Source organism: Chiroxiphia lanceolata, chromosome 12 (genome assembly GCF_009829145.1).
Source record: "Chiroxiphia lanceolata isolate bChiLan1 chromosome 12, bChiLan1.pri, whole genome shotgun sequence".
Lineage (NCBI taxonomy): Eukaryota > Metazoa > Chordata > Aves > Passeriformes > Pipridae > Chiroxiphia > Chiroxiphia lanceolata.
In genome coordinates, this window is record NC_045648.1 from 20,929,022 (window position 1) to 20,955,692 (window position 26,671).

Sequence of the window (26,671 nt, forward strand, 5' to 3'; positions counted from 1 at the left end):
CAAGTGGATTTTTATTTTGCTTCAGTGTTCCACATGAAAAGGTCCCATTGTTACAAACACCAGCACAGCTCACATTTAAAATTAAAATAAAAGGAGGTGAGGAGTGGGTTTACAGGGGTTAGTTTTGCTGTTTGTTTTACCAGCGATCTCTGCTCTCATCCCTGGTGTTCTGGATGCAAAGTCTGATCCCTGTGCGGTGCCCTGAAAGCTTTGGGCTGGTGCAGAGGCACCGCAGGCTCAGAGCTGGCACAGCTCCAGGGGGATCTGCAGAGGGTAGTGCAGGGCTTCATTCCCAGCATTTCCAGCCAGTCTTATTTGGCCTCTTCATTGCAAAGGAGAGACTTGTAACTGCGGTTGGAAAAACAGAGGACCCAGGTTAGCAACCTTTTTCAGGGACAGTGCCCTGAATATAATATAAAAGCAATATCCTCAGAGTGTGGAGCCGACACAGACAAACCGAGGACGCTGAGCACTGAGAGGAGAAAATGGAGGAACGGATAAAGAAACTATTGCCCAGAGGGAAATAGTGAGAAAGCTGATATTTGACTCTTGCAAGGGATATACTGAAGATTGAAACTGTGAAGAGGAAAATGTTTCTAAAGCTTTACATAAATGATGGTTTATGCTTTTGCCATTCATGGGCTGCTATGGAAAGAGCTCGAAAATGTAGTGAGAAGTTAACATGGCTGAATCATAAGCTCTCTGGTCATTTTAAACAAGAAGGAATTATATAAATTGTAAATACAAAGCCAAGAGGTAAGGAAGGCTCATACAAGCACTAATTTGGAAATGATGAGGGACATCCAGGTGGCAGGAAGTATTTTACAGCTACATAAGTATGAAGGAAAGAAGAGGGAAGGGAAAGCTGTGCAAAGGTAGTTCTGATAAAGCAAGTGGCTAAACAGGAATACAGGATGTTATAGTTGCATAGAACCATAAAAAATACAAGACTTTAAATAGTTTACCCTGTTGAGTAATGTACCAGAGATGCAGCTAAATACCCTAATGGAGCAATAACTGCAAACAAATTAGTATGGTCTGAGAGAAGCCTTTGTTAAATCTAATAATCCCCTGCTTCTTTTCCCAGTCTCCTTTGTTCCTGATGTTTCTTGACTGCGTGTGGCAGCTGCTAGAGCAGTACCCAGCAGCCTTCGAGTTCTCCGAGGTGTACCTGACTCTGCTGCATGACAGCGCCCGCATCTCGCTCTTTGGCACCTTCCTCTTTAACTGCCCCCACCAGCGCGTGAAGGAGAGCACTGTGAGTGAGTGGGAGCTCTGCCACCTGCCCTGTGCCCCTCTGGAAACAACAGCGCCCCAGCTCAGTTGCTCCTGTGTGCTTTGTAAAATGTCACACGCTGTTTGGGCAAAACAGTCAGGTCCCCAGATGAAGATGATCAGAATGTCCTTTCAGGTGATCTTTGCAGAGACAGGAACTGTTCAAGAAGAAAGTCTATTGAATTTCGGTTTTGTTTTTTCCTAGGAAAGCATTGCTATTGTACATTATTGTTTGTATTCCTCTAGGAAGCAAATCTATATCTGGAACTGATAAAGCAGAATGACAGGCAATAAATAGAATTTCGCGCTTCAGGCAAACTTTGAAATCTCTTGACGTAATTGTTTAAATAGTTGAAAAAGTTGGAAATACTGCATAAAGTTCAGATAGCAATGCACTAGGAAAGCACTTAGAAGACTGAACACTTAATTTGTTTTTGAAAACTGAACAGAACCTTGTGTAGAAAACATTTGATGGCTGATAAAAGTGAAACATACTTATTTTGTTAAATATTTTCCCTTTAAAATTTTAGGTAGCCACCTTACAAAGAATTAGAGCATTGAGAGACTGTTGGTATATTCTCAAAATCACAGTTTGGGGATCAAGAGTAAGAAAACAATATCATTGAAAAGTAACTGCCCAAATGAGAACAGGGCACAGCTGTTTTCTCCAACTGTCTCGCTGCTCTGTTGTGCTGCCTCTAAATGACATCCCTGCATGTTAACTTCTTACAGGAATTCGCTATAAGCAAAAACATTCAGCTGGGTGGTGAGAAAGGCCTCAGATTCCCTTGTGTTTGGGACTGGTCTCTTCAGTTCTCCAGCCGGGACCGCCTGGTGTTCCACAACCCGCTGTACGTGGGGAAGAGCGTGCCGTGTGTGCACAACGGGGCCATGAAATCCTTCAAACGCTCCAAGGTAACTGAGCTCTCTGGGCAGGGCAGGGCAGGGCTGGGCCTGTGCCCACCCACAGGGGCTCCTGCTGGGAGAGCTGCAGGTACAGCATGTGTTACACCTGTGGTTTAACAGGAGGAGCCTCAATTTCCTTGGCTTCCCAGCCAAAAGAAATGATTTTCTGTAGAAGCAAAGATGTAAATTGTTGAGCCTTGTGTTCTGGGACATCTTCTGATGTGACTGAGCTCACTGCCAACATTTGCATAATCTCACCCATGGAAAAGTGATGGCATGCCACTTTCCCCCCCCAGGGTTGTCAGTATGTTCAGTAAATACCGATTATAAGTCAATAATTTGTTGCTACAAAACATATTTATTTCTTTTGAAGGGCCCAAGCAGCCACAGTTTGCCCTGTGAGCCCTGCAGTAGTGACTCACAAGCTCAGAAGTGTTTAAAGGTCACAGCGTTTCTCTGGATGATGCACTCTGGCAGCTCGGGGAAATCTGCTATTCAAATGAATGTAAAACTGGAAAATTACCAGTATTTCTTTTCTGCAGAAAAACTACAGCTCCACACTGCGAGGTGCTCCTCCAGCATTAAAGAACGGGATCATCGGGGAGCAGGAGTTCCTTCCAAGGAGAAACTCTCTGATACTAAAACTGAAGCCAGACCTTTTCCAGCCAGCGGAGAGCCCGAGCCACAGCAGGGAGCAGTTCTTCAGGGACTGGTTTGCAAAGCCTGTGGACCTGCACGGCCTGATCCTGCCCCACCTCTCTGCAACACAAATCAAACTGTGGAAACTGTGCTACTTCCGCTGGGTTCCCGAGGCCCAGATCAGCCACGGTGGCTCCGTCACCGCCTTCCACAGGGTGTCTGTGCTGGCGGATGAAGTGGACATGTTGAACCGGAACCTTCGGCACTACAAAAGCAACTCTTCCTTGCAAGGCCACTGCACAGAACTGGATCAAAGCAGGATGTACTTCAGAGCCAGTGGTTTCAATGACACCTCGGGTGCCCCAGACTTTCTCTCCTCCTCATTCCCCTTTTCTCCTGTAGGGAACCTCTGCAGACGGAGCATTTTGGGAACACCGTTAAGCAAATTTTTAAGTGGTGCCAAAATCTGGCTGTCCACTGAGACGCTGGCAAATGAAGACTGAGGTGGTGTGATTTAAAGGTTTGAGGAGAATACAGCATATCATTTTGTCTTTTCTAAGTTAACACTGCTAAATGCGGCATTGAAAGCTGTAATAATTTTTATATACAAACCTTACGTAAGTTTTGCACAAATATTTAAAAGCAACGCAAGTCATGCTTCAAATCGCACAATTTTGTCTTCAGGAGTTCTCGTCTGCTGGGGCTTCTGGTCCCTAACTCCCCCTGCCCTTTGGGGTTTGGCTCATTACATGCGATGGAGCGCTTCATTAGCTAATTGGGAGGCTTGGTGTGGTCATTAATGTGGGTTCTGCTTGAAATATCCTTTTTTCCCAGACAGTGACTGACATGACCCTTTGATAAAACAGCTTGGAAAGCCAAAGCAGTGCAGTGGACATGAAATGACAGCTGAAATCTGGGAACATACTATTTTGTCAGACAGCCTCTTCAGGAAGAATACGTTCATGCATAGATACAACACACTAATGTTCTGTGACTTATCACCCTACACATCTGCTAATGCAGTGTGTATCCATGAGAGGGATTGTTCCTTTTTCTTTCTCTCCACAAAATGTGTTCATGAACAATTAGTCGGATTTGTGCTCTTTGTCATGAGCTTGACTTCAGACTGTAGAAATCCAGGTCAGGACAATACACTGTTAACCTTAAAACATTTTACTGTAGATATGGTATTGTAGTAGCTTTAGAAGTGCCTTTAATTGGGAGGACACAGTAGCAAGATTACTCTAATGCAGCTGACAGCCCCCAACTTTTCACAATAGATTGTTGTGGCAAGTTCTTGTTCCATCTCCTGCCTCCTCCTCTCAATTTCTGGAAACAACAGGCATGCAGATGAGATTCTCGCTTTTTTATATAGGCATCTCAAATCCTCAGCATTATATCCCTGCCTAGATTCCCATCCCTGCCAACCATCTCATTTTTTTGTAGGATGAAGTAGCTGTCAGCAGAACTCTCCCCTGAGCCAAGCTGGGCTCCAGAAAGGAAGGCTCAGTCGGTATTGGGAGCCCCACGAGGGGTGGTGGTGCTGCAGTCACTGTGGGCAGGGGCTGGAAGAGCAGGAAGTGGTGCCTTCTTTTTGCATTTCTACACAGCCACACGGACAGTGCAGTGGACAAGCACTGCTTGAGGGATTTAAATCCAACAGCCTCCCTCTGCTTAATGCAGCAGCCTACTTGCTGTGCTAAAACCTTTTAAATGATACCTCTCCCTGGATGCTGTGCCAGAAAAGGACTCAAGTTTCCCAGGGAGAAAGGCAGGAGTGTAAAGAATATTGGGAGGGTGGAGGAATAGTGATGGTCATTGTCAGAGGTTGAAGCTTCTGTCATCTGCCTTCCCAGCAAGGCTGTATTTCGCAGTAAACCATGTCTGTGTAAAACACAAATGCTGTTGAACTCACACTGAGCCCCTGCTCGCAAGTGAAAGCACCAAAGGCCTTACTTACATGATGGACTAAAAGCTGTTCTCAGTTTTTGTGGGGAAAGAAGAAAGCTGCATGATGGTAATACACAGTATAGTAGAGCTTAAAAAAGGTGGAGAGGGATAGGATTTGGAGACCTTTTTTGTTTGTCTGACTGAACTGGTGTTCAGCGCAGCCTGAGTCACAGAGCACAGGTGGGATGTCTGATGTCGCTCAAGGATTTGTTTCAGAGAACTTGCATCTGGAGTGGCCTCGCAGGTGCTTTGTGCTGGAAGAGCCCAGCACACACAGCACCGAGTGTCCCAGGCTGTTCCTGCGCTCCGGGGCTGTGCTGGCACTGCTGGGGCTGCAGAGGGATGGGCAGTGCCATGGCCAGGGTGAGCTGTGAGTGGGGTGGGCTCCTTTGGGAACTCCCAACCTCCCAACCCCGTATTTGTGAAAGCTCTGTGTGCACACACAGTCGTGTCTGCACGTGGGTGCAGGGCTGTTAGCAGACAAAGCCAGATCCTTCTGGTCAGCTGTTTGTGAGGAAAAAACATGTATTCACCTCAATTGCCTAATTCTGCTGCAAGATGGGCTGAACATGTTACATGGTCCACAAACCAGTTGAGTTTATTTCCAAGCTTGCTGGAGCAGTCATCTCACTTGGTCAGTTCATTATTCAAACATTTGTATTAGTTTGCTTTTGTGATTTCCTTTTTCCCATTAGCTTACTGCTTTCCCTGGCCTGATACTTGACATAACAGACCTCAACCTGTGTGCTTAGTGTCTTTTGGTACCAATTCTTTTTCTTTTAAAATGACAGTTGACTATATATATTTTTTTGTCTTTAAAAGTATAACTTCTTTGGTTTAAAGGTACCAAAAATGTGTAAATAAATACCCCACAAAAGCAGCTGGTGGAATTAAAAAAAAAAGTTAAGGCTACTACCCTTTGGGGGAAAAAATGGGTACTATATTTAAACAGAATTGTCTTTTATAAGGAAATTACAGACATTTTTACATTTCAGTTCTAAGATGTGTACAGATGCTGCAGAGGGTCTTTGTATTTTATATATATAGCATGGGAGGGGGCTAAAAATAATATGCCTTTAAAATAAACAAAACCTGTTGAAATATGTATTTGCCAAACAGATTTAAAAAGACATTTTATACCATTCAAAAAGGGGAGTCAGGTAAGCAGAGGTTGAGAGGGGGCACCTCCTGCAGAGAGGAGGGGAAGGGATCCACCTTTCCCTGGACACGTGGGCAAGGTTCTGCTTCTGGTGTCCACGGCCTTGCCTTCCAAGGAACCTGAGCAACTGCTGTGTCTGTGTGAGTGAGCGTGTGCCTGTGGGTGTTGGATCTTCCTCTTAAGTTACACATCTTAACACTTTAATTTACTTTTGGAAGACAGGTACTAGATAGTAATTTTGAAATATCCTCCACTGCACAGTTGCCTTATCAAGTCAGCAGGGACTGCTCTAATAACTTTCAAAAGCAATTTTGGGGTTTGAGTAGGTATCTTTAATGTCTGTGTACAGAATACTGACATGCAAGTGTGTGTATATATATATATGTGTGTGTGCATATATATATATACGTACACATTTTCAATTTCTGTTCACCATTTAAAACAAAATACTGTTAATGCCATTTTGGTGTTGCAAGAATAGAAAAGCTACCAAGAAGCTCATCTTTTTTTGTCTGTTGGTAGAAAAGCTGGGTTATTCCAGCTGTTCCTGGCTGTGCCATGGCTTTGCACCACCCTGTAACCCCTGGAGGGAGCTCAGAAGCTGAGGGGCTTTAGTGACCCTCAGCTCCTGTGAGGTGGAGCTGACTGTGGTGGTACCTTCGCCCTCCCTTCACTGCTGGATCAGAGATGTGGCTTTCCTTCCAGAAATGCAGGGAGAAGGGGGAGAGGTGTCTGCCCAGGCCTGCAGTACCACTCTGATATAACTGCCTTGTATTCTTATGAAAATGTAGCAAGTTGGGCAAATATTTTGGTTACTCTCAGAGGGAAAAACATTAAAACCAAAAAAAATTTAACATATATTTAAGCAAAGGATGAAATCTTAAATTTGCCTCTAACAAAGAGACAGAAATCTGTACCTCAAATTGCTGTAGGCATTAGGTTTCTAATGCTGTTGCTGTGATGGTTTAGAGTTCACCACGTCAACTGAAACTAAAACCTTTGTGCCTGATAATGATTTACTGAGTAAAAAAAAGCAGTGGCAGGAGGATGATAAAATCCTGATGCTGAGTTGTGAATGTGAAGTAAATTAGAGTCAATAAAAGTTCATACCTTTCCACAGTGAACTTCAGGCAGTTTTCTTTCACTTCCTCTAACAATAAACTGGGGGGGGGGGGGGGGGGTGTTTGTTTTTTCCAAGAAAAGCAGGGACACTCTGCTGAAGAAAGATGATTAATAAAAATAATGTGCAAATTATCTTTATTCCTTGCTATATTCTATACAGTGTCTGCTGTTTGCATGGTAAGCAGAATTTCTAAAAGCAGTATGAGAATGAAACTCCAGAGAAAAGATGTCGGCTGCGTGTTAAAATTGAGAGAAAACCTGCAGGATTCTGGTGTCCTAAAAGGGAAATAATCTTTTTAATTCTATTCCAAGCGACTGACATATTTCTGAGTGAGCAAACACATCAATTAATGTGGGGTAAAACTGACTGTAATGAGTGACATGCTGCAAATGAGTGTGGTCACGGTGGCACTGACCAACTCCCATCTCTACCAGAAACATTTCCCTTTACACAGGTAATACAGATATTCACAACAGAAGGGCCTGTTAAATAAACTGTCCTTTCATACAGAGCAGTGCATTAAAAGAACATTGAAGTTTTATGCCTTGCTCTCTGCCATCACTGAGCACCTGTATTTTTTACATTCAAGTGCAAAATTCAAACACATAGTACTAAGTGGGGGCAAGGAGAGAACCTGACACTCCTGTAAAGGTGCTGTGCTTGCCTTGCAAGGAAATTTGCACACTATGATGAATTTGAGCTACACAGGCAACACAGAAACGACCAGGACTTGATGCCCCAGATTTTATATTGAACAGGATGTTCTCAGGAGGTACAAGTGTGATGGCAGCTGTTTCTCTTCACTGGGCAAACCCCCTGGATTACCTCTTATAGAATAAGTTATGAACTGTGGATGGAAGAGAAAGGCTCTGCTCTTCTGAACCCAAAGTGACATGCAGTAAATCAGTCTTCTCAAAGTGCACCGTAGTATGCTTTGTGCTAAAAAGAACACAGTAATGTTCCAAGGAGCCAGAATTTTAGAAGAAACTATTTTTAATAAGCAGCAGGCAGTGGTGTGTTACCCCCCTGGTCAAACCTGTGTGTCAGCTGAGGCGTTGGCTCTTGCCCCCCACGGCCTGCACGTGACACACCTCCACAGCCGCTCCCAGGTGCTGCAGCTCGCTCAGCCACAGCATCTGCTTGGGTGACAGCCGGTCCTTGGGGCCCTTCACCTCCACCAGCTGTGAGCAAATGGCCATGGTTACTAGTGTGCCTGTGCAGGAACTGCAGCATCATTCCCACAGAATAAGTATTATTTTATGGCTGTTACATAGTAAATAGCCACCAAAACACAGAGGCCCTGGTGAATGAAGATCTCTCATACTCAAAAATCAAGCACCTGCAACCTCACCTGTTCCAGCTGAGACTGACACAACTTACTCAGGTGTTCCAGAGAACTAATTTCTGCTATTCAGCTCTCTTTTATAAAAACAAGTTGCTTCAGCAGGTGAGATGTCCAGTAGTCTTCTAGTACCTATTCCTCTACCATGCAAAACACCAACCATGACTGTTTACTCAGTTTTTGTGGCAGACCCTGACATAGTTCTCAAAGACTCAGTCAAGTTTTAAGTGGTGCCAGTTAAACTCCTTGCTACCCACAGTCAGTGGGTATGACTGATTGCTAACACTGCTTTACATTAATTTTAATCAAAGATCTATTCCACACCAACATAGCCAGTGTTTATTCCTGCTGATTCTGATTATGCCCGTTAAAGTTACAGCACAGTGTGATGAAATAGCAGAGAACCACACACTGCTAGCCGTGGCTTCTGGCAGCCCAGCGGCAGCCTTACCTGCACCACGACAGGAGGGCACAGTTTGGATGGGCTGACAGCTGACAGTTCCCAGCTGAGCACTGAGTATTTCCATGCCCTCCCAAGGTACCTTGAAGTGCTGGGTGTGTGTGCTCCACACGACCAGGTCAGGCAGACCTCCCCGGCAGTGGCGCAGGTCTTTGGACAGTCGCCTGAAAACACCACTCAGGAACATTCCTCCAAGGCAGGAGACAAGGCTCTGCAAGAGAGGCTTTGGTGGTTGGTTGGATTTGTCTTTAATTTCCTGTAGAGCCGTTTCCCGACCCTCATGAGACTAGTGTATGGCCCAGCTCAGCTTTTTGTTTAGGCTGGTGTAACAGGAAGCATAAGTAGATGTTTTCTACAGCAATTTCCTGCTATGTTCCCAACTGCTGTTGCAGGAAAAGTGACCATATCAGAAAATTGTAACAGTACTTGTGCAAGGACTTCCGCCCAAGTCTCCCTATTCCCAACTCCTCCCTCCCACCACTCTCCCTCCCGCAGTGCCTCAGTACAACCTGTGACACACCATGGCCATGTGTGATCGAATGACAACCCTAATCAGAGGCCCCATGCTGGGTAACAGTTACTTACCTGGGCTTGCTGGAGGGAAATAAAACGTCCCCAGCTCACTAGTGCTGCTGCTTTTCCCTCCTGAGTGGTCCAGACATCAGCAATCAACTTTGCCAGTGTCTCTGGGGAGGCTGAGTGCAGCTGCTGCAGTCTGGCCTCGATGACATCCCTCCTGCTCTCATAGAAGCTGTCAGTGTACAAATCCAGAGGGGACGTCTGTGTAAAAACGTAAATGCAGCTCTGAGGAGCTGCCAGCACAGCTGGCAGAAAGACAGTGCCCTATTTCATACTTTTCTTAACTACAAATTCACTCAAACACTGATCTAACTTGAACATGTCCACCAGATAAACATTTATTAAATTACACTTTTACACCCAGCTCTGAACATCCCAGTGTGTAAAGCCCTTGCAGCAGTTCATGTTTGAACGCTGCTGGAACAGGCAGTACCCGAGTGCTGGGCCAGCTTTTCAACAGCAAATGCAGAGTGCTTAGCAAATGGCACATTTCAGCCTTACACAACCTGCTGCCACAGATAATCCCACAAAAATACAGCCTGGTAATGACTGAATGAGGGGTGAGCTATCAGCTCATCCTTGTTTATGCCTGATGCTCATGATAGCTTTGCTCTGAATTAATAAGGAAAAACTAGTTTAAAAAATAAATTTGCAAGTGATCTGTAAATACTGGGTTTGTAATAAACACATAAACACACAAGTTTGGGGGTTTGGCTTTTCATTTTTTTTTAAGTAAGTATAATATACATACAGATTGTATGAAAGAACATCTGCTTTAACACAACATTCATAGAGCTTCAGCATCTAACAAGACCAGCAGATACTCCACAGAAGGAGCCACTGGTACGAATTCTATGGCACAGTTTTTGTAAGGTCTTTGAGGCTACAGCAGTGCCCTTCCTGCCTGTCTATGAACCTGGGGGGTTTCAGCTCAGCCACAAGGATTTCTACTCCTACCTCAGACTGCTGAAGAAACAAAAGAATAACCCATACACTTCACCTCTAAAATAAGAATTTTCTACTTAAGGTATCTCATACTGATATAAAATTAGAATTTCTTCCACTACAAATAAATCCAGTTAAGGAAGAGAACAGCATTGTCTGGTCTCCCTCTTGGCCAGGAATTCAACTAGAAGCAATGAGTTAAGGTGGAAGAAAGAAGACAATTATCTAGCCTTTTTTCATTCTGTAACATTTGAGATGGATTTTTAGGGTTTTCTTAGAAAATGTGATCAAGTTTTCTAATCACAGTATTGTTTTCTTGTTTGTTGCTTTGTCAAAAAGGAGGGATGGTCCCAAAAGCATAAACATGGTGGGGTGGGGTGAGTGGGGGTGTTAACAAACCTAAGTTTAAAAATGTGACAACCATTAAAAGGCTACTAAAAAGAAACAGACTTTTCTTTTTTTTTCTTTTCTCTTTCTCTTTTTTTAAATGGAATGTGTCATCTTCAAAGGAGATGAACGAGGCTATGGTATAGCAGTGTTCTACTAACTATAATGGAAATTTTGCCCGGTGAGCTCAGCTGTAGGACACATGCATTTAACCAGATGAATCTCACCCTATTAGACTGTGAATCCAGACTGACATAGCAATTAGGTTACTGAGGATTACTTAGTAATAAACCCAATATAACAAATAATAAAATGAAGGAAAAACCAAGATCTGTCTGGAAATTCCCTCAGAATAAATGCTAATCCAATCCCAAATAAGATTTTAACGTGGTTACTGAGTCTACAGCAATGGGTAAATACAGTAACTAAAGAAAGCCTTTCAAAGTTACCTGATAGGAATTTCTGAAAACATCGGGTATGTCATCCATGAAAATGATATCCCACATTAGAATCCCATACAGTGTAAGAAACGTTGAGCCTTCCCCATGAATACCTAAAGGGCAAAATTCAATAAAAATGGAAACATCAAATTCTACAGCAACCTGAGGAAGAATGAAACCACCCCAACCCAAAGCAGGACACCACACTCAGGTTCCTGCCCAGCTGAAGTCAGCACATGTTCCCATTACAGCAGAACACTGGAAATCCACTTTATTCCTGACCCCTCTGCCAGCACCTGCTGCTGCCTGGCCAGGGGCCTTCAGTCACAGCCCAGGGCTGGATCACTGCCCTTCCACAACAAGGTTTACTTGGACAATTTTTAAACACACAACTTTTGTAACATTAAAAAGCAATATCTTCACACCAAAAAGTTTATATGGATAGAAATGCTATATATTATACACATAGACATACATGTATGCATACACACACACATATGGTATGGAGCTGTACACACCCAAGTATGTATCCATACGTATACACACATGTGCTGGAAAAAGCACTCACCAGCTGAGCAATGCCCAGCCAGTGAACACACAATGAAAACCCAAATGTTTGGATATATAAAACTGGTTTTATTACATTTATATAAATATACATATATATACATAAATGTATCTGTATATTTGTATGTGTATATGTGTATGTACACATATATGTGTGTATACATGTGTGTATATATGTAATATACCCCATTTTTATATAACTTTTTTTCTCAATATATAACATTTTTGAGGAATACTGGTTCAGCATTAGTCTGGTAGAGCTGACTGCTTTTCCATCATCTTTTTTTTTTTTTCATCCCTGTCACTTACTAAACACAGGGAGACACATATATGTAAGAATATATATATATATAACACACAGGGATACATATATATATATAAACATAAGAAAACAATTTTTCACTGTGAAGGTAACAAAACACTGGCACAGGTTGCCAAGAGAGCCTGTGGAGTCACCATCCTTGGGGATACTCAGAAGCTGGCCATGGTCCAGGACAGCTGGCTATTGAGCAGAGGGTTGGACCAGGTGGCTCCCAGAGCTCCCACCAACCTCAACTTCAGGTCTTGAGGTATGTTCTGTTCTTAGTCTATTAGTACAACATATTATCTATGATATTATATTTAATGTTACATGTCATACCTATAGATCACAGGATATCTGTGCTGTCTGTACTATATAATATATAGTGTCTGTGTATTATACATGTATGACACATCACACAGATGAGAGAGAGGAGACCATGTGTGCTCTGGGCTGTGTTTAGTGCTGGACTGGGAATTCTGGTTCCTCAGGCCCAGCCCTACATCATACATGGCCATTGTGTGCTCAAAACTGCTGAGCCATGAAGATCGATGGTGAGAGGGTGGGAGTGAGGAACTGAGAGGGGATTTCAGCACAGTTCTTCTAAATTCTAAATACTGTCAACCTTCTCATTTACCCTTTTCTGATACAGCCACTTTTCCTGCAATGGTATTCTGGAACATATCAATAATATAAAACTATATTAAAATATCTATTTTATATAAAGATACAAATTTTATCTTAAAAAACAACCCTGCCTATCTGTTTGCATATTGCTTTTTTTCCTGTAAACAGATCTATATATTCTTACTTGCCCATGGCTTTTCACAGCTCCTAAGTTGTAAAAATATAGGAACAACTACTAATAGAGCCTTCAAAAAAATTGCCAAGTGTCTTGCTAGTGGTATATACTGTTTTTATCTTCATCTAGTAGCAAAAATCAGTTTTCCTTGCTGACATTTCCTTAAATGACAATGCTAGCATTTTACCCTTAAGAAATAAAATAGCTGTTCACGGGTAAGAAAGGTAAAGTAAGCGATTTTCTATGAAGATAAAGAAGAAATACAAATTTCAAAAACACCTTTGGTACGTGAAGGCAGCAAATAATTAAAGGCCAGGAAGCAGGTCAGTTTGAAAATACATGTTAGAGCATTTTGGTAAGGAAATGATGTATTAGAGGCATTTGGGAAAGAAACAGAATCAGACTAAAAACTGGTCTAACGAAATCAGCTAAAACTGGTCTGTTAACTAAACTGATTAGTAAATAGGTTCTTTACTCCCCCAGTTATTTTACTGTAAAATGCCCAAATAAATGGTACTGTTACCCTGATCAAAACCATTCCTCCTGTAATGAGTTAATGCCAGCTCCTCAACTGAGCACATGACTGTGGATACACTGCAGCCTTCGCCTCCTTCTTCATCAACAACATCCTCCATGAGAAATACGGATTTTCCCATTCCCGTCTGAGGACACATCTTTCCATTGATTGTAACCTGAACATAATAAAACATCTGGTTACTTTCCAGCATCACATTTAAAAAGCTTTAGCCTAAGTATTTGGATCTTGCCTAAAACACATATTCCTCCTTTTTAGTTTTCTTAAAATCAGAACTAGACTTGTTTCCAAAAATCAACTGAATAAAATTTACCCTGCCATAATTTGTGAAATCATTCAGTTTAGCTTTCATAAAATGGCAAATTTTTCAGAAAAAAAAATGTCTAGCAAAAATCCTGGGCAGGTGGCAAGTAGCCTCTCTATATGCAGGACCAGGAGGAAAGAATACAGAAGGCTGAGGAGACTGATTCTGGACTGACACAAAGAAGGGCTGTAGGGAGAGACGTGGTGATGAGAGAGAACAAGTGAGGCTCTGCTCTGACTTTGACCAGACAGAATTATCTTTATGATGGTATGGAAAAGAAAGAGTTAAAAAAATCCATTCCAATATGATGCAGGTGCACCCCACTGAATATTTGCACAATACATATTAAGAGTGCATACCTTCCAAAGGTTACTAAAAGAACACTGGCATTTTTTAGCCACTAATCTAATGCGACAACATGCTAAGGAAGCTACTATTACTTTTTCTTGCACAAAAAATGCTTGGCTTGCAGACACCAGACACAATGCACTGATCTGCTCAGGAAGGCTCCGAGCACGTACTGTTACATTAGTGGAGTTTACAGCTGATCAGGCTCATAACACATATAAAGCAATTCAAATTTAACCAGTGTACAGCTGACTAACTTCAGCTATGAAGCTGACCAACATAGAAGTATTTGCTTATGAGAGGCTTTTGTTTTAGGAACACATTTGTATTCATTTTCCTGCAGCACAAGTAAGTCAGAGGCTGGTGCGCAGCACATAACAAGACTCTCCCAGGTTATCTTCTCTCGTCAAGTGTAAAAAAGACCTCATGAGTTGTTATTTCCCAGACACCAGCAGCACCCTTACTCACATGTGGCACATCCTGCACAGTGATGACTGGCAGCTCCTGAAGCAGGCCCCTGACCTGCCTGCAGCTCGGTGAGTCTCTGATGCGCAGGGCCCGCAGGTAGAGGGACAGACGGTGCCCAGTGCGGACACAGGGGTCTGCCAGCCCCTTCCTAATGCAGCCCACGGCCTGGCAAAGAGCAAAGGAACCAGCAGGAACTTAGAAAGACCCATGGACACCTGTCTGCTCAAGAACAATCCATTTAAGGAGCACAAAAATGTAAATGCAAAAACCAGCATACCAGGCCAACCAAGGTATTGAGGTACACTCAATATTAATTTTCTTAGGAGGAACTGATTGCCTTGACCTTGGCATTCCTACCACTACCTACATTGTTAGGAGATCCTATTCCACTGTTCTTTTCATAAGATGTGTTTTTAAAACATGTTTTCAGACAACAAGTGCAGTGTTTCCAGCTTTACAGCAGATACCTTCTTAGTGTTTTTCAGGTGCTGATGTAGATTGAGAGCCAGCCGGTCCCACCATCTCCCTCTGCTGTCAGCACAGTACACATCCTGAGCCAGGAGGGTCTGCAGCTCCTGCACGGCCTCCTGTGCAATGGCATGGGATGCTCATTAATTGAGTTACAAAGCCAAGGGCAAGTTAGCTTGTCACCTTCCCTTCTAATTAATGGATACTATAAAACTTTATCTCTGCACAATTCAAACTGCTCTTTACTCCACTGCCCAATATACTCAATTCAAGTGCACAGATGTATCTTAAAAACTCTAGAATAGAGATATTTTTATGTAAACTTAAAGGCTAACTGCCAAAATTTTAATATTTTTATCCTTTCTGTATTCCTTATTGTATACGAAAAATATCCGAGTATTACTAGTTGCCTTTTTGCAGAAGCAAAGTCTTTTTCAGAATAATCTGATTTGCTTTAACATATAAGTCAGAGACCTTAAAGGAATGTAATCTCCCAAGGTGAAGAGGCAGAGATTTCAGAAGACTTCTCTTCTGAGATTTTTCTTACTTAAAAACAATAACCAAATCTAGTGAAACACAGGTATCTTTAAATAATGAAATAAGCATATCTCAGCAATATGGTGTATTACAGATGGTAAATCTACAAAGCATAAGCAGAAATCAAAACAATTTAAAACTTTCTAAAGTAGTACAAAAAAGGGTTCTTTTCCTTTAAAAGTGACCTGTTACTAGAACTATAGCAATCTGTGGCAAACATTGTCACTATTTTCCGGCCACATCAGAAAAGTAAATTGATGTACAATGCTCCATTAAACACAGATTCCTATTCACCACTTTACCTTATACATGTGAAGTCTCTGCAAAATTTCAACACCGTGAGAAAGGATTCTTGTATACACCCAGCCCACCGTGAAACGTCGCAGATACTCCGGTAAAACTCTGTGATAGCTAAAAAGTAAGAGCAGCTCAGATCATTTAAATATGGCAATTTGAATTCTTAAAGTTATACCTAAAGCATTTACAAAAATTAAATGCCATATATATCCAATTGAACTGAAATGAGCATCCCAGCTGCCAAGTCAAGAACCCAAAGGTAAAGCAATAGTTCAGCTTAGGGAGCAAGCTGCCCTTGCACAGTGTATTTTAGATTCCACAGCAGTGGAATTTTTAGTTAATCAGTTTTACATAAGAAGCAAACCAGTAACTTATTACATCATGTGTTGTTACTGCCAATCATTCTCATAGAAGTTTATCTCTGGAAACATAGCTGAACAAAAGAAAAAGTCTAGAACAGGAATTTCCTGCCATAAAAAGACTAACATCTTTTTAGTAGGCAACTCTATATTTCAAGACAAAGTCTTTTGAATGTCTTATTAAAATAGATTTTTCCACTGTCTTCAGTGTGAAATGGAAGAGACTTCCAAATGACCCTCTATGAAGGGTTACACTGTTTTAAATCAGTTGCCATGGAATTGAATATAATGCCAAACATAAAGCTTTAACTTTTGGTGTATCATTAAGCCGGAAAACAAAATAATTAAAAGAGAAACTGATAAAGAATGCTTCTAAATCAACACATTTTATTTCAGTTCTCAGATATTCAGTAACAATCCCCTGAATGACCCCACTTGGAAGTCTAAAGACATGAATAACCCAGCATGCATTCCCATAATATTTGCAACATCCTTTTGTTCACAGTGAATTTTACATTCTGCTTATTGCCATTTATCTGAAAGCCATAAAAACAAACCATGACAAGGGAAAAATAAGGCTCTTGTTCTCCTGCATTGCACATAAAACAGAAATGTTTTAATGTTTTATCAATGCCTAGCAATCAATTCCCAAGGTTTTATAATTTTCATATTATCACTTAAAAGCTAAACAAACAATCAGGAAGATCAAAGCTTTCAAGAATATTAAAGCCTCTAAATTTATCAGGCATAGTCTGTACGCCTCTCTCAAAAATTAAAGTACCAAAAGTAAGACAATACATTTAATAGTTTCCTATGAATGCTAGGCTAGTTTCCAGTTCACTACCTTAAAGAGGGGTGATTTTTCAGTTCGCTCCAGGTTTGTTTAGCATACAAATATAGATTATGAGCTTCTTCCCAGTGCCCATTTACCATTGCAGTGGCTATATCATATGACAGATGAGCAGCAGTTGCATACCTGAGGGAAAAAACCACAATAACTTTCTTAGGCTGAAAAAGCATCTATAGTTAGAAGAAATCAATTCCTTCCCTTCCAGTCTCCTAAGACATTGAATCATGCAGCCATCTTTTATCCTTAATCTCATAGGATTAGCAGAGTTTAAACTAGCAGGGCACATTATGTTTAAACTTATAGACTATAGAACATATTTTTTGTTTAGCTCAGAGTCCACTTCTAATAATCAGCACAGCAAATGAAGAAACAGCTTTCATTAGCAGACGAACCTGAAGCAAACAAATACGCTATTTTGGACCCAAAGCCAAGCCACTGTGAATTACGAGTCCTACCTGGATACAAAAACGCACTTAAAATCATTACAAAAGCACACTTCCATATATTTACATCTGAAGTTCCCCATGACGAATTCTTACTTGCCTACACCAGTGCTGCAGGAAAGCTTTTCTAAAAAGAAACAGATGTGCAAGCAACCAAAGCTCTCCCCACCTGATGAGATCGTCTCTGTCCTGGAAGACCTGGGTGCTCCTGCTCACGGTGTAGGTGGGGAACACAGCCCGGCCCATGCTGGCCAGGAGCACCGTGCAGAGCTGGCCCTGCCCAGCACTCCCGGCCTCCTCCTCCTCCACCGCCTCCGGCAGCGAGAACAGCAACAGGACCCGGGAGAACACGGCCCGAGGGCCTTTACACACCCTCACACATTTTCCAGCCAGGTCCTTCACCCTGGAGGGACAAATAAAATTAGTACAACAAATGATTTTTACTGTCACTTGTAAAAACTGAATTATACTGAATGAAGTAAAAGAAATTTTTTTTCCAAGCCTATAATGCATAAAATTGATTTTCCTTTAAAGAAGCAGAGATACTATATAGTACATGGAACCTCTAGTGAAAATCCTACCAAATGCATTCGCTAATAAAAAGTTTAAGGGCCAAACTTCCAACTGAACAGAATCAGAACTAACTGCCCTTTGGGTGCAGTCACTCCTGCTGCTGTGCCAGCCAGTACCATAAATCAACAAGACATGGTTTGCTGTTAGAGAATGTTTACAGGCCCTAATTTGAGATCTATTGTTTTAGGGAACCTCCACTAGCCTATTTTCAACCAGCCTTTTCATACAAGCCCAAACTTTGTTGCTTGTCCACTGGACAGCACAGATTTAAAACCAGATTTTCTGTGATCTCCTGGGATAATCAGCATTTCAGCTGTCATCTACAGCAAAGGGCAAAGCTGGGGTGGCTGAGCAAGTAACTATCAGCCTCTGTTCTTGAAGTAGGGAGTAAGACAGCACCAAGTACTTTTTTGGAATGTAACTAATTTTCCCAGGCTCCTTTCTATTCTTCTAGGCTTTCTCTAAGACACTATTCTGAAAACAATTTTGTTTCTGTTAGAGATATTTATATAAATTGTGCATCATGCATTGTCATATAGTTCAAATGTCTAGTATCAAAGAGGAAAAATGAAATCTAAGGATTTCATACTGAAGTTGTCTATACTTGGATTAGAATGAGAAAACAACCACAAAATAAGGAAAGAAGACCTTAATGATTCACGGCATAATAATTCTTCATGGAGGAATGATTTTCAAGTTCTTTTTCCAATACTAGGCCCCTTTTAATACAAGGAATTTTATGGAAAATCATGTGATAGATTTCAGGGGGGAGGAGGAATATTTGTCCAATAAACATAGCTATGCAAAACTCGATAAAATTTTATATCCCTCTCATTTGAAAAGGAATGCCACAGGAAATACAAATTATGTTAGTACAGCAAATGCAGTACATACTGACTTCTGCCAGCTTTCTATCCAAGCCAAATTTTATACAGAAAGGATTCCACAATCACCGAGTTCAGACCCTAAACACTCCTATTAGGGCAGCACAGCATCTTAAACCTGAACCTGGACCCCAGGAGACCTGGAAGTCAAGGGTATCTGATACACCCAGCTGTGACAGCCACAGTGGAAACATCACAGGACAGAAAGAACACTTTGTCAGGTAAACATACTTTTCCCTTTAAAATATTGCCAGAAGGAGTCTCTATGCTAAAGTACTCAGTCAATCCCAGAAAAGAGACTATTGGTCTCCTCTAGTTCTACCAAAAGAGCTCACAGAGCAAACGAACATCAGATGGTTGTTTTAATAGGCAGTGGCCTTTCCCATACCTTCCTGGATGTTTTTCTGCACTGACTCTGCTTTAAAGAATTCAGAAATGTTTCTCTGTGTAGCCAAGTAACTTTGCAGACAGATAATCATGCCCACAGCTGAAAGCACAACATAGTTTTAAAAAAAAAATCTAGTATTTAACCTTCCATTTGACTTGCTGGGAATCAAAATGTAATGCTTCCTTTTTTACTAATAAATTTACTAAATACATTCCTGTCTTGAAAAGGCATCTAGATTCCAGTCTAGTTGCAGTGCAAAGTTTAACTATAAACATTTACCTTTTTAAGATCACTGTCCCAACACCAGCCTGACTCCTGCTGAAGACTGAACGCTGTTTTGCCAACCTCAGAAAATCATCCACAAGTTGCTGTTTCTGACCATTTGGGTTTGGCAAGTGAAAGATCTTTGCCAACGCTTTTAGTTCAGAGGCTGAAAGCAAATCCAAACCTTCACACAGGTCTTCCAGTTCGGATTCTACAAGCAAAATGATCTGATACATTCATTGTGTGTTATACATGTACACTCAAGCAATAGGTCATAGTACATTCATATAAGCTGGTACTAATCTAATGACTTAAATTCCTCAAAAATGTACTGTCAGTGTTATCTGGTTCACCCTGAAATTCTTCTGGACTTTCGTCCTGACCTCTTCACAGGTCCAGGTTGAAGGTATGGAAAAATCAGAAGAAAACACCCTTTACAACTTCAAAATCAAAGCAAAAAAAAATTCTGCTGAGTTACAAAAAAACGCTATTCAGAAATGCTGTCTTCCCTATTACCCAATTTGCATTATTTTTATTATTCACAACACAACTCATTTACCTGAAATCTTAATTCTGGTCCTCTAGTACTCTTCCCAAGGCACAGACAAGCCTGTAGTGCACTGAACTCTAACATGACCCAACTGCAGATTCTATATGTAGTATTTTTAAGATTTATCAGTGCTGGTCTTACCTGTTTGCAGAAATCTGGCTTCAGCCAGTTCTTTAATCATTGGTGACAAATCCACACTTATCTCTCCATACTCTATTTTGTTCACCTTTAACCAGTTCAGCTTGCGTTGAAAAAGTCTCACATATAACTTCTGCCCACCAACTGCAAATTGGAGTTAAAGTAGGGAAGGATAAAATGAAGAGTAAATTCTAAACACAGCACTATGCAAAATCAGTACCTTAACCAGAAAAATTACTTTGATGCGGGTATCCTCTAAAACACATTTTACATCTCGTCACGTTCTACAAGCAGACTTGGTAAAATACCAGAACTTACCCTGTCAAGTAATTAATAAACTCATTAGAATATTTAAGTTTTGTAGGTACAAAAGTATTACAATGTATTTTGCAGGTACTGTACATTGCTAAAATGCATTTTGACATGCTTATCCTTTAAGAAACAATTTGTTTTATAGGAAAAGACAACTTCATTTTTCAACTCTGCATATTGTGATATTAAATAGGTCTTTTTGATTTCTTAAACAGTCATTCAATAACCAAATATTTCGTGCTAGGGAACAAAAGAAGTCTGACAGAATAATTTCATAATCACAGAATACCTCTCTGTCTAGCAGTCTTCAGACTCTTATTTTTTCAAAGATAAGCCTAATTTTACTAATATATCTACTGAAAACAACAGAAAAAACCCCTGCTATTCATTTTATTTTTATCAGAGAAGTGTCCTCTTAAAGTACCCTTTAAAAAGACTTTTTACATACATGCTGAAATTCAACAAAACAGCTTATTAAATTTTAGCTGAAAATAGTGCAGCTATTGTTACTACATTCAATAACCTTTTGAATACTTAATTCAACCCTCATTAACTTCTGAATTTTTATCCCTGTCTGCTGCTTAACTGAAACCGATATTTAATAAAAACAGACACTGAAACACTACCAGACCCAGAGATATTCAAGAAACGGCAGATAACCTCGACGTGTTTATTTAACAATTCTCCTGTCCTTAAAAGACTTTTTCAGCCTTTTTTTAATGTAATTTTTCCAGGATCAATTCACTGGAAGAACTATATTTAGATATATGAGCCTGGAATTTTCTCTCTGGGATTAGAACTCCTTTGAAGTCGGTTCCCAGATTTTACAACTCTGGAGAAAGGAAAAAGGTTAACACATGAACATCCTTTCCCCAGCCCTTGGAGCTGACCAAACAAGGGCTGCAATCCAGCAAGGGCATGTGAGGACTGCTTCCTCTCTGAAGGATTTGAATGACAAATAGAAGAATAGAAAGATATTGTGCAAGTAATTAATTGCTTCCTAAGCATCCTGTTCTGAAGTGCATTCACCACCTTTGGAGGTTCGGGAGATTTTTTTCTTTTGTGGTTCTTAAGAAAGTTTCAAGTATATCAATGAAATAAAAAATTTGCTCTAAGTTGAAATGTTATCAGCAAAAAGATGCAGAAGATCTTAGAAAAGTTCACCCTCTATGACTCATCAAAATACAACAGAAAATAATTGTTTTCTGTACCTCAGTTCCACTGGTAACTATAAATTGATGTTTTTCAGATACAATATTTCTACTGTATGAAAGTTGAAAGGAGGATTTCACTGAGTGTATTAGGTTAGTGTCACTAGAACTATGAACTTGCATTTAAATTCTTGCAGCTGTACCTCGTAGGAAAATTAAACATGGAGAATACAAAAATCATGTTTTTAATGTTACACCTAATTTCAGACAGAACTCATCTTAAGCACAAAGGCTGACATTGCACTGCAGGTTACTTATTACGGATACACCTCTGCTTTTCCCTACTTTCATCTACTGTTTCTGGCACTTAAAAAACTGGCAGTGCTCTACATTTCGTAATAAGTTCACAAACTTTCATAATAATCTTCATAACTTCAGTGAGATCTTTCACTGAAGAATGGTAGACATTTCAGCAGAAAATAATGAAATACTAGAGAACACCTATATTGAAGCAACTCCATAGTACTAGGCACATGTGTTGGGTTTTTTGTGTTATGATAACTGAAAGACAACACCTGCTTGGTTAGAAACTTCTAACGTGGGACAGATAACACATCTACCTGAACTTTTAAAGTATTCTGTCTGGTATTTCTTCAAGGAAAAGATTTCTTCATCTGTCAATTGTCCAGAATTTGTTATCTATTGAGTTAAAGCAGTTCTCATAGCTCAATCCTTGTGTTTTTCCTACCCTGCAAAGAAAGATTGTTTTATCTGTGCCCCTGGGATTCAATGCATACATGGATTTACCAGCACGACTCTGCAGTAATTCTTTCTGTATTCCAAACTCCTGCGAGAAGGGAATTCTGAAATCACACTACTGAAAGAGAAACAAGCACTTCCTTTATTTAAGAGAACAAGCTCCTGTTACTGATCAGTGTTGTACCCATCCAGAGAAGGGAGTGTGGAAATGAGGAACCTGTATCCTGAGCTTCTTTTAGTATTTGTCCAGGTAACCAAAGCCTGCATACACGACTGACCTAACTGTGAGTTTATGCCTAGATCTTTGGATGCAAATGATGTGCATCTACTGCTTGCCTCGGAGAGCCAATAATAAGTTTTGTTGCTCCTGTTCCCGCCTTTATATATTCTCCTTTTAACTATCACAACATAAACAAGGCATTATCAAGCCCCAAGATGTCACTATTGTGACATTCTCATGGCCTGGAGTGCACCCACAGGCTCTGCAGCCACACCCCAGCCCCCACAGGTTTGGCTGCTTGCGTCCAAGGCCAGCTCGGATCTGTGCAACTGTGTAAGCTGAGCTCAGGTGCTGGGCAGGCTGAGTGAGGCTTTGTCAGGGCCCCCCTCCATTCTCTCAGGAGCTGTACCTAAGCCCAGACTGGTGGCCTGCACTCCTGCCTGAGCTCTGCTGTGGCATGTCAGTGCCCAGCCAGACACCTCACTGACCTGGCTTCAACCCCAGTGTCACTATAGACTTGCCCGCATACCTTCCTTACAAGTCTTCACTTTTTATCAACACCTTCCATTTAAACAACATTAGGAGAGTTTATTTACAAGAAGCCACTGACGGATACGTTTCCTGAGAAAAAGGAGCTTCTTCCCCTTAAGGAACTCATCCAGTTAAACTGCCCATGATATAGCACTCCTCACATAAAACTATGCAACAGTAATGTGGAGATGTATTTTTAAAGAAAGGTACCTGATAATTTGTAGAACTTGGTTATGATGTTCATATCTTGCTCATCAAATAGTCTGACATCATCTTCATTCTCTAAGACTGCTTGAAGCACTAGTAAAAAATTCTGGAGGTAGTATGGGTGACCAGGAGAGCTGGGCACAGAGTGAACCTTATCTATTTTGTCTAAAACGTCCCCAGTGGAATTCTGAAATTCATCTTTTCCCGCAGTTTCTAACATAGTATAATTCATCTCATCCTTAAAGTCTTCAAGGACTTCCACAGGAAGTATCTGTGCATCACCCTCGCTACAGCAATTTTGTGTATCACAGTTCACTTCTGTCTTGGAAGAAGGAATAACCTGGGTGTGAGGCTGAGTCTTGACTTCCAAATTACTGGCCAGCTCTGGTGAAGTATAAATGGCTAGAGGTGTTTCAAATTTATCAGGACTAAGTGTCACACCTTCAGACCTGCTTTCTGTTTTGGTGCTCTTTGTACCACTTGGGAATTCTTTGTCATTGTTATCAGCTGGTAAAGATACCTGAACTATATCCACAAGGTCTTCTCGATTACATTGGTTTCTTTCTTTTTGAAATTCAGGTTTCCTCTTTGAAAAATTTTGTTCCTGGTGCTCTCTCTGCGCAAGCTGCTTTTCTTTCTGAGAACTATGCCCAGCATAAATATCATCATCATCATCATCATCATCATCCTGTGCTGCAGCATTTCTACACAGACTGTGAACAGCAGGAGGTGAAGAGTCAATCTCTTTATACACAACCTGTTTTCCTCCCTGGGCACAACGTCTTCTGGACAGTTTCGATGACAAGCTTCCCAAAGAGACTATTTTGACTGTTTGGGCCTGTGATTCATTGTTAACACTAATGACTGAGCTATTATTGCTAAAATAAGGACTAATCTGTTGTGCTGCACTACCTTCTGTTTTCAATGAACTGCTTTTGGAGGGACTTGTTTCTAGGTTTAAGATGTTTTTTGAAAAGTATGAGCTGGAATTATTGGTTACATTTGCAGCTGGGGGGCTCTTATTCTTCAGAGGGTCCAGCATAGCACCAATGGCACCAATCTCACCACGGTTTCTCTGACATGTTTCATCCATGTGCTCATTTATTCCATACCTTGGCACCAATTGCCCACACACGGGACAGCTAATTTTGGCAGGGGGAACATTGTTAAAAAAGGAAGTAATAGAGGAGGATGCTGAAGGTATAGATGGTGTTCCTTTTTTCTTCTTACTTTTACTGAGTGACAAACTTATTTGGGATCTTTTGATTCCTGAAGACCTAGCTTCTGCCATTACAAAACTTCACAGCATTTACACAGCACAGGAAACTCCATTCGAGCCATATTTCCTTATTCTGTAATACTCAGAAGGCTTTTCTCGGCTTTGCCTTTTCCATCTGTGTCTTCAAGAAAAAAAAAAGATACTGAATGAATGACCTTGTAAGGTACCAAGCCAAGGTTCAACCAAGATGAACAGCAGAGAAGAAAACATTAAAGCCTACAAGTGAAGAAGTCAAGCAGTCCTTAACTGTTACAGTGTTACTGTCCTTTAGCCTGCCTTACCAGGCACACCAAAATCGCCATGCTGAACGCTGCAGCTGGCCTTCAACAGTTTAATACGTGGAAATCAATCTCAACTTTTCATTTACATCATCGAGTGAACCTGGTATTTAAACAGTCCTCTAATTTTCACAGAATCCCAGAACAGTCAGGGTTGGGCCCAGGATGGGCCCTCTGGAGATCCCCTAGTCCCACCCCCTGCCCAGGCAGGGTCACCTGGAGCAGGTACACAGGGACACGTCCAGGGTTTGAACGTCTCCAGAGAGGAGACTCCACGGCCTGCCCGGGCAGCTGTTCAGGGCTCTGCCACCCTCAGTGGAAAGAAGTTCTCCCTCCCGTTGAGGTGGAATTCCTTGTGTTTATGGCCATTGCTCCCCATCCTGTCGCAGGGCACATTCCGTCATTACCTCGTTTGCTGTACAGACAGACTATTTTCGGTGCCAAACACCCGCCTTTCCAGCGCACCCCCCCCGGCTGCTGCGGCTGCCCCAGGCCGGGCCGGGCTCTCCGAGGCTGCCGGGCACAGGCACTGCGAGGGCTCCGGCCGCTCCCCGCGTGTTCCTACCGGGACGGCGGCGCCTCGGGTCCCGCCCCCATTCCCGGTGCTGCGCCCCGGGCTCCCGCCCCCATTCCCGGTGCTGTGCCCGGCCGTGCCCGCCCCTCGCCGGCCCGGCGTCCCCGCTGCTCCCCGCGCCGGGAGCACCCAACCGCGCCCTGTCCCGGAGCCCGCCCGGCCCTCCCCGCCCACCGGGGCCGTGCGGGGCCTTACGGGGCCGTGTGGGCAGGGCCGCGCGGAGCCGTGTGCGCGGGGCCGGGCGGAGCCGTGTGTGCGGGGCCGGGCCGTGTGTGCGGGGCCGGGCCGTGTGTGCGGGGCCGCCCCGCTCCCGCTCCCGCCCCCGCCAGGCCTGAGCAGCGCAGTGCCGATGGCGGCCCCGATGGCGGCCCCGCGCTCCCGCCGCCCACCGACACGGTCCTGCTGACTCTGAACATTTCCTTTGACAACAACGAGGGAAGAATGGTTGAGGTCCACAGGGACACCGGCTGGAGGATTCTCTTTTCTTTGTTCAGCCGAGGAAAGAGCAAACAGTGAAATATCTCCATCTTGAGAAATACGGTTAATGTGACTCTGAGAACAGGGCTGGTATGGGAGGATGTTCCTCGGAGCTGTAAAAGGACGCGTTAGAGGAAAGCACTCAAGGGCCCCATCCCTGTCTGACCAGGCTCTGCTCGCGGGGCCCAGCAATGGCACAAGAAGAACGGGCAGGAACTGATGCCCAGGAAGTGCCACCTGGCCACAAGGAAAAACTTTGCTGTGCAGTGACCCAACACTGAAGAGGCTGCACAGAGAGGGTGTGGAGTGTCCTCATGGAGACATCCCAGAACCATCTGGACACAATCCGGTGCCATGTACTCTGGGGTGGCCCTGCCTGAGCTGAGAGGTGGGACCAGGTGACCCCCTGTGGACCCTTCAACCTGACCCATTGTGTGACTCTTAAGTTAAGAGAAGCCATTTCCTAACTCTGAGATACCACAGTCTTAAAAAGCTTTTGTGTCCTGTTTGGTTCTCACTATTTCAGAATATAATTTCTAAGTTAACTACGTGAATACATCTTAAGTTCTTCAGTAAGTGCAGTTGCTCCTGCAGTAGAGCAG

At 42.3% G+C, this 26,671-nt stretch overlaps 2 protein-coding genes across 11 annotated transcripts in view; one reads left to right on the forward strand and one right to left on the reverse strand.

The window, feature by feature from the left end:
* MTMR10 (myotubularin related protein 10) overlaps positions 1-7,053 on the forward strand; it is a 36,936-nt gene extending 29,883 nt beyond the window's left edge. For all 5 annotated transcript variants that reach the window (XM_032699744.1, XM_032699743.1, XM_032699747.1 and 2 more), the window contains 3 exons: positions 1,088-1,258; positions 2,008-2,190; positions 2,724-7,053. In XM_032699744.1, coding sequence (XP_032555635.1) covers positions 1,088-1,258; positions 2,008-2,190; positions 2,724-3,323 — 954 coding nt within the window. In that variant the 3' untranslated portion in view covers positions 3,324-7,053. The remainder of the gene's footprint in view (positions 1-1,087; positions 1,259-2,007; positions 2,191-2,723) is intronic.
* FAN1 (FANCD2 and FANCI associated nuclease 1) lies at positions 1-25,808 on the reverse strand. 6 transcript variants are annotated; one of them, XM_032699741.1, is made up of 15 exons: positions 25,426-25,584; positions 23,465-24,861; positions 20,285-20,425; positions 19,609-19,804; positions 17,654-17,887; positions 17,036-17,167; positions 15,838-15,946; positions 14,998-15,117; positions 14,531-14,695; positions 13,399-13,567; positions 11,215-11,318; positions 9,440-9,634; positions 8,937-9,065; positions 8,089-8,233; positions 1-333 (listed from the first exon to the last, which is right to left on the reverse strand). In XM_032699741.1, the coding sequence occupies exons 2-14, from the start codon at positions 24,750-24,752 to the stop codon at positions 8,096-8,098; spliced, it is 3,120 nt and encodes a 1,039-aa protein (XP_032555632.1). In that variant the 5' UTR covers positions 24,753-24,861; positions 25,426-25,584; the 3' UTR covers positions 1-333; positions 8,089-8,095. The 6 variants fall into 6 exon arrangements, 5 of the variants coding, with proteins under 5 accessions (XP_032555632.1, XP_032555631.1, XP_032555630.1 ...); XR_004359206.1 differs by lacking the exon at positions 1-333 and adding an exon at positions 7,160-7,327 and having other exon boundaries at positions 7,878-8,233; XM_032699740.1 differs by lacking the exon at positions 1-333 and adding an exon at positions 7,160-7,991.
* Positions 25,809-26,671: the final 863 nt, after the last annotated feature.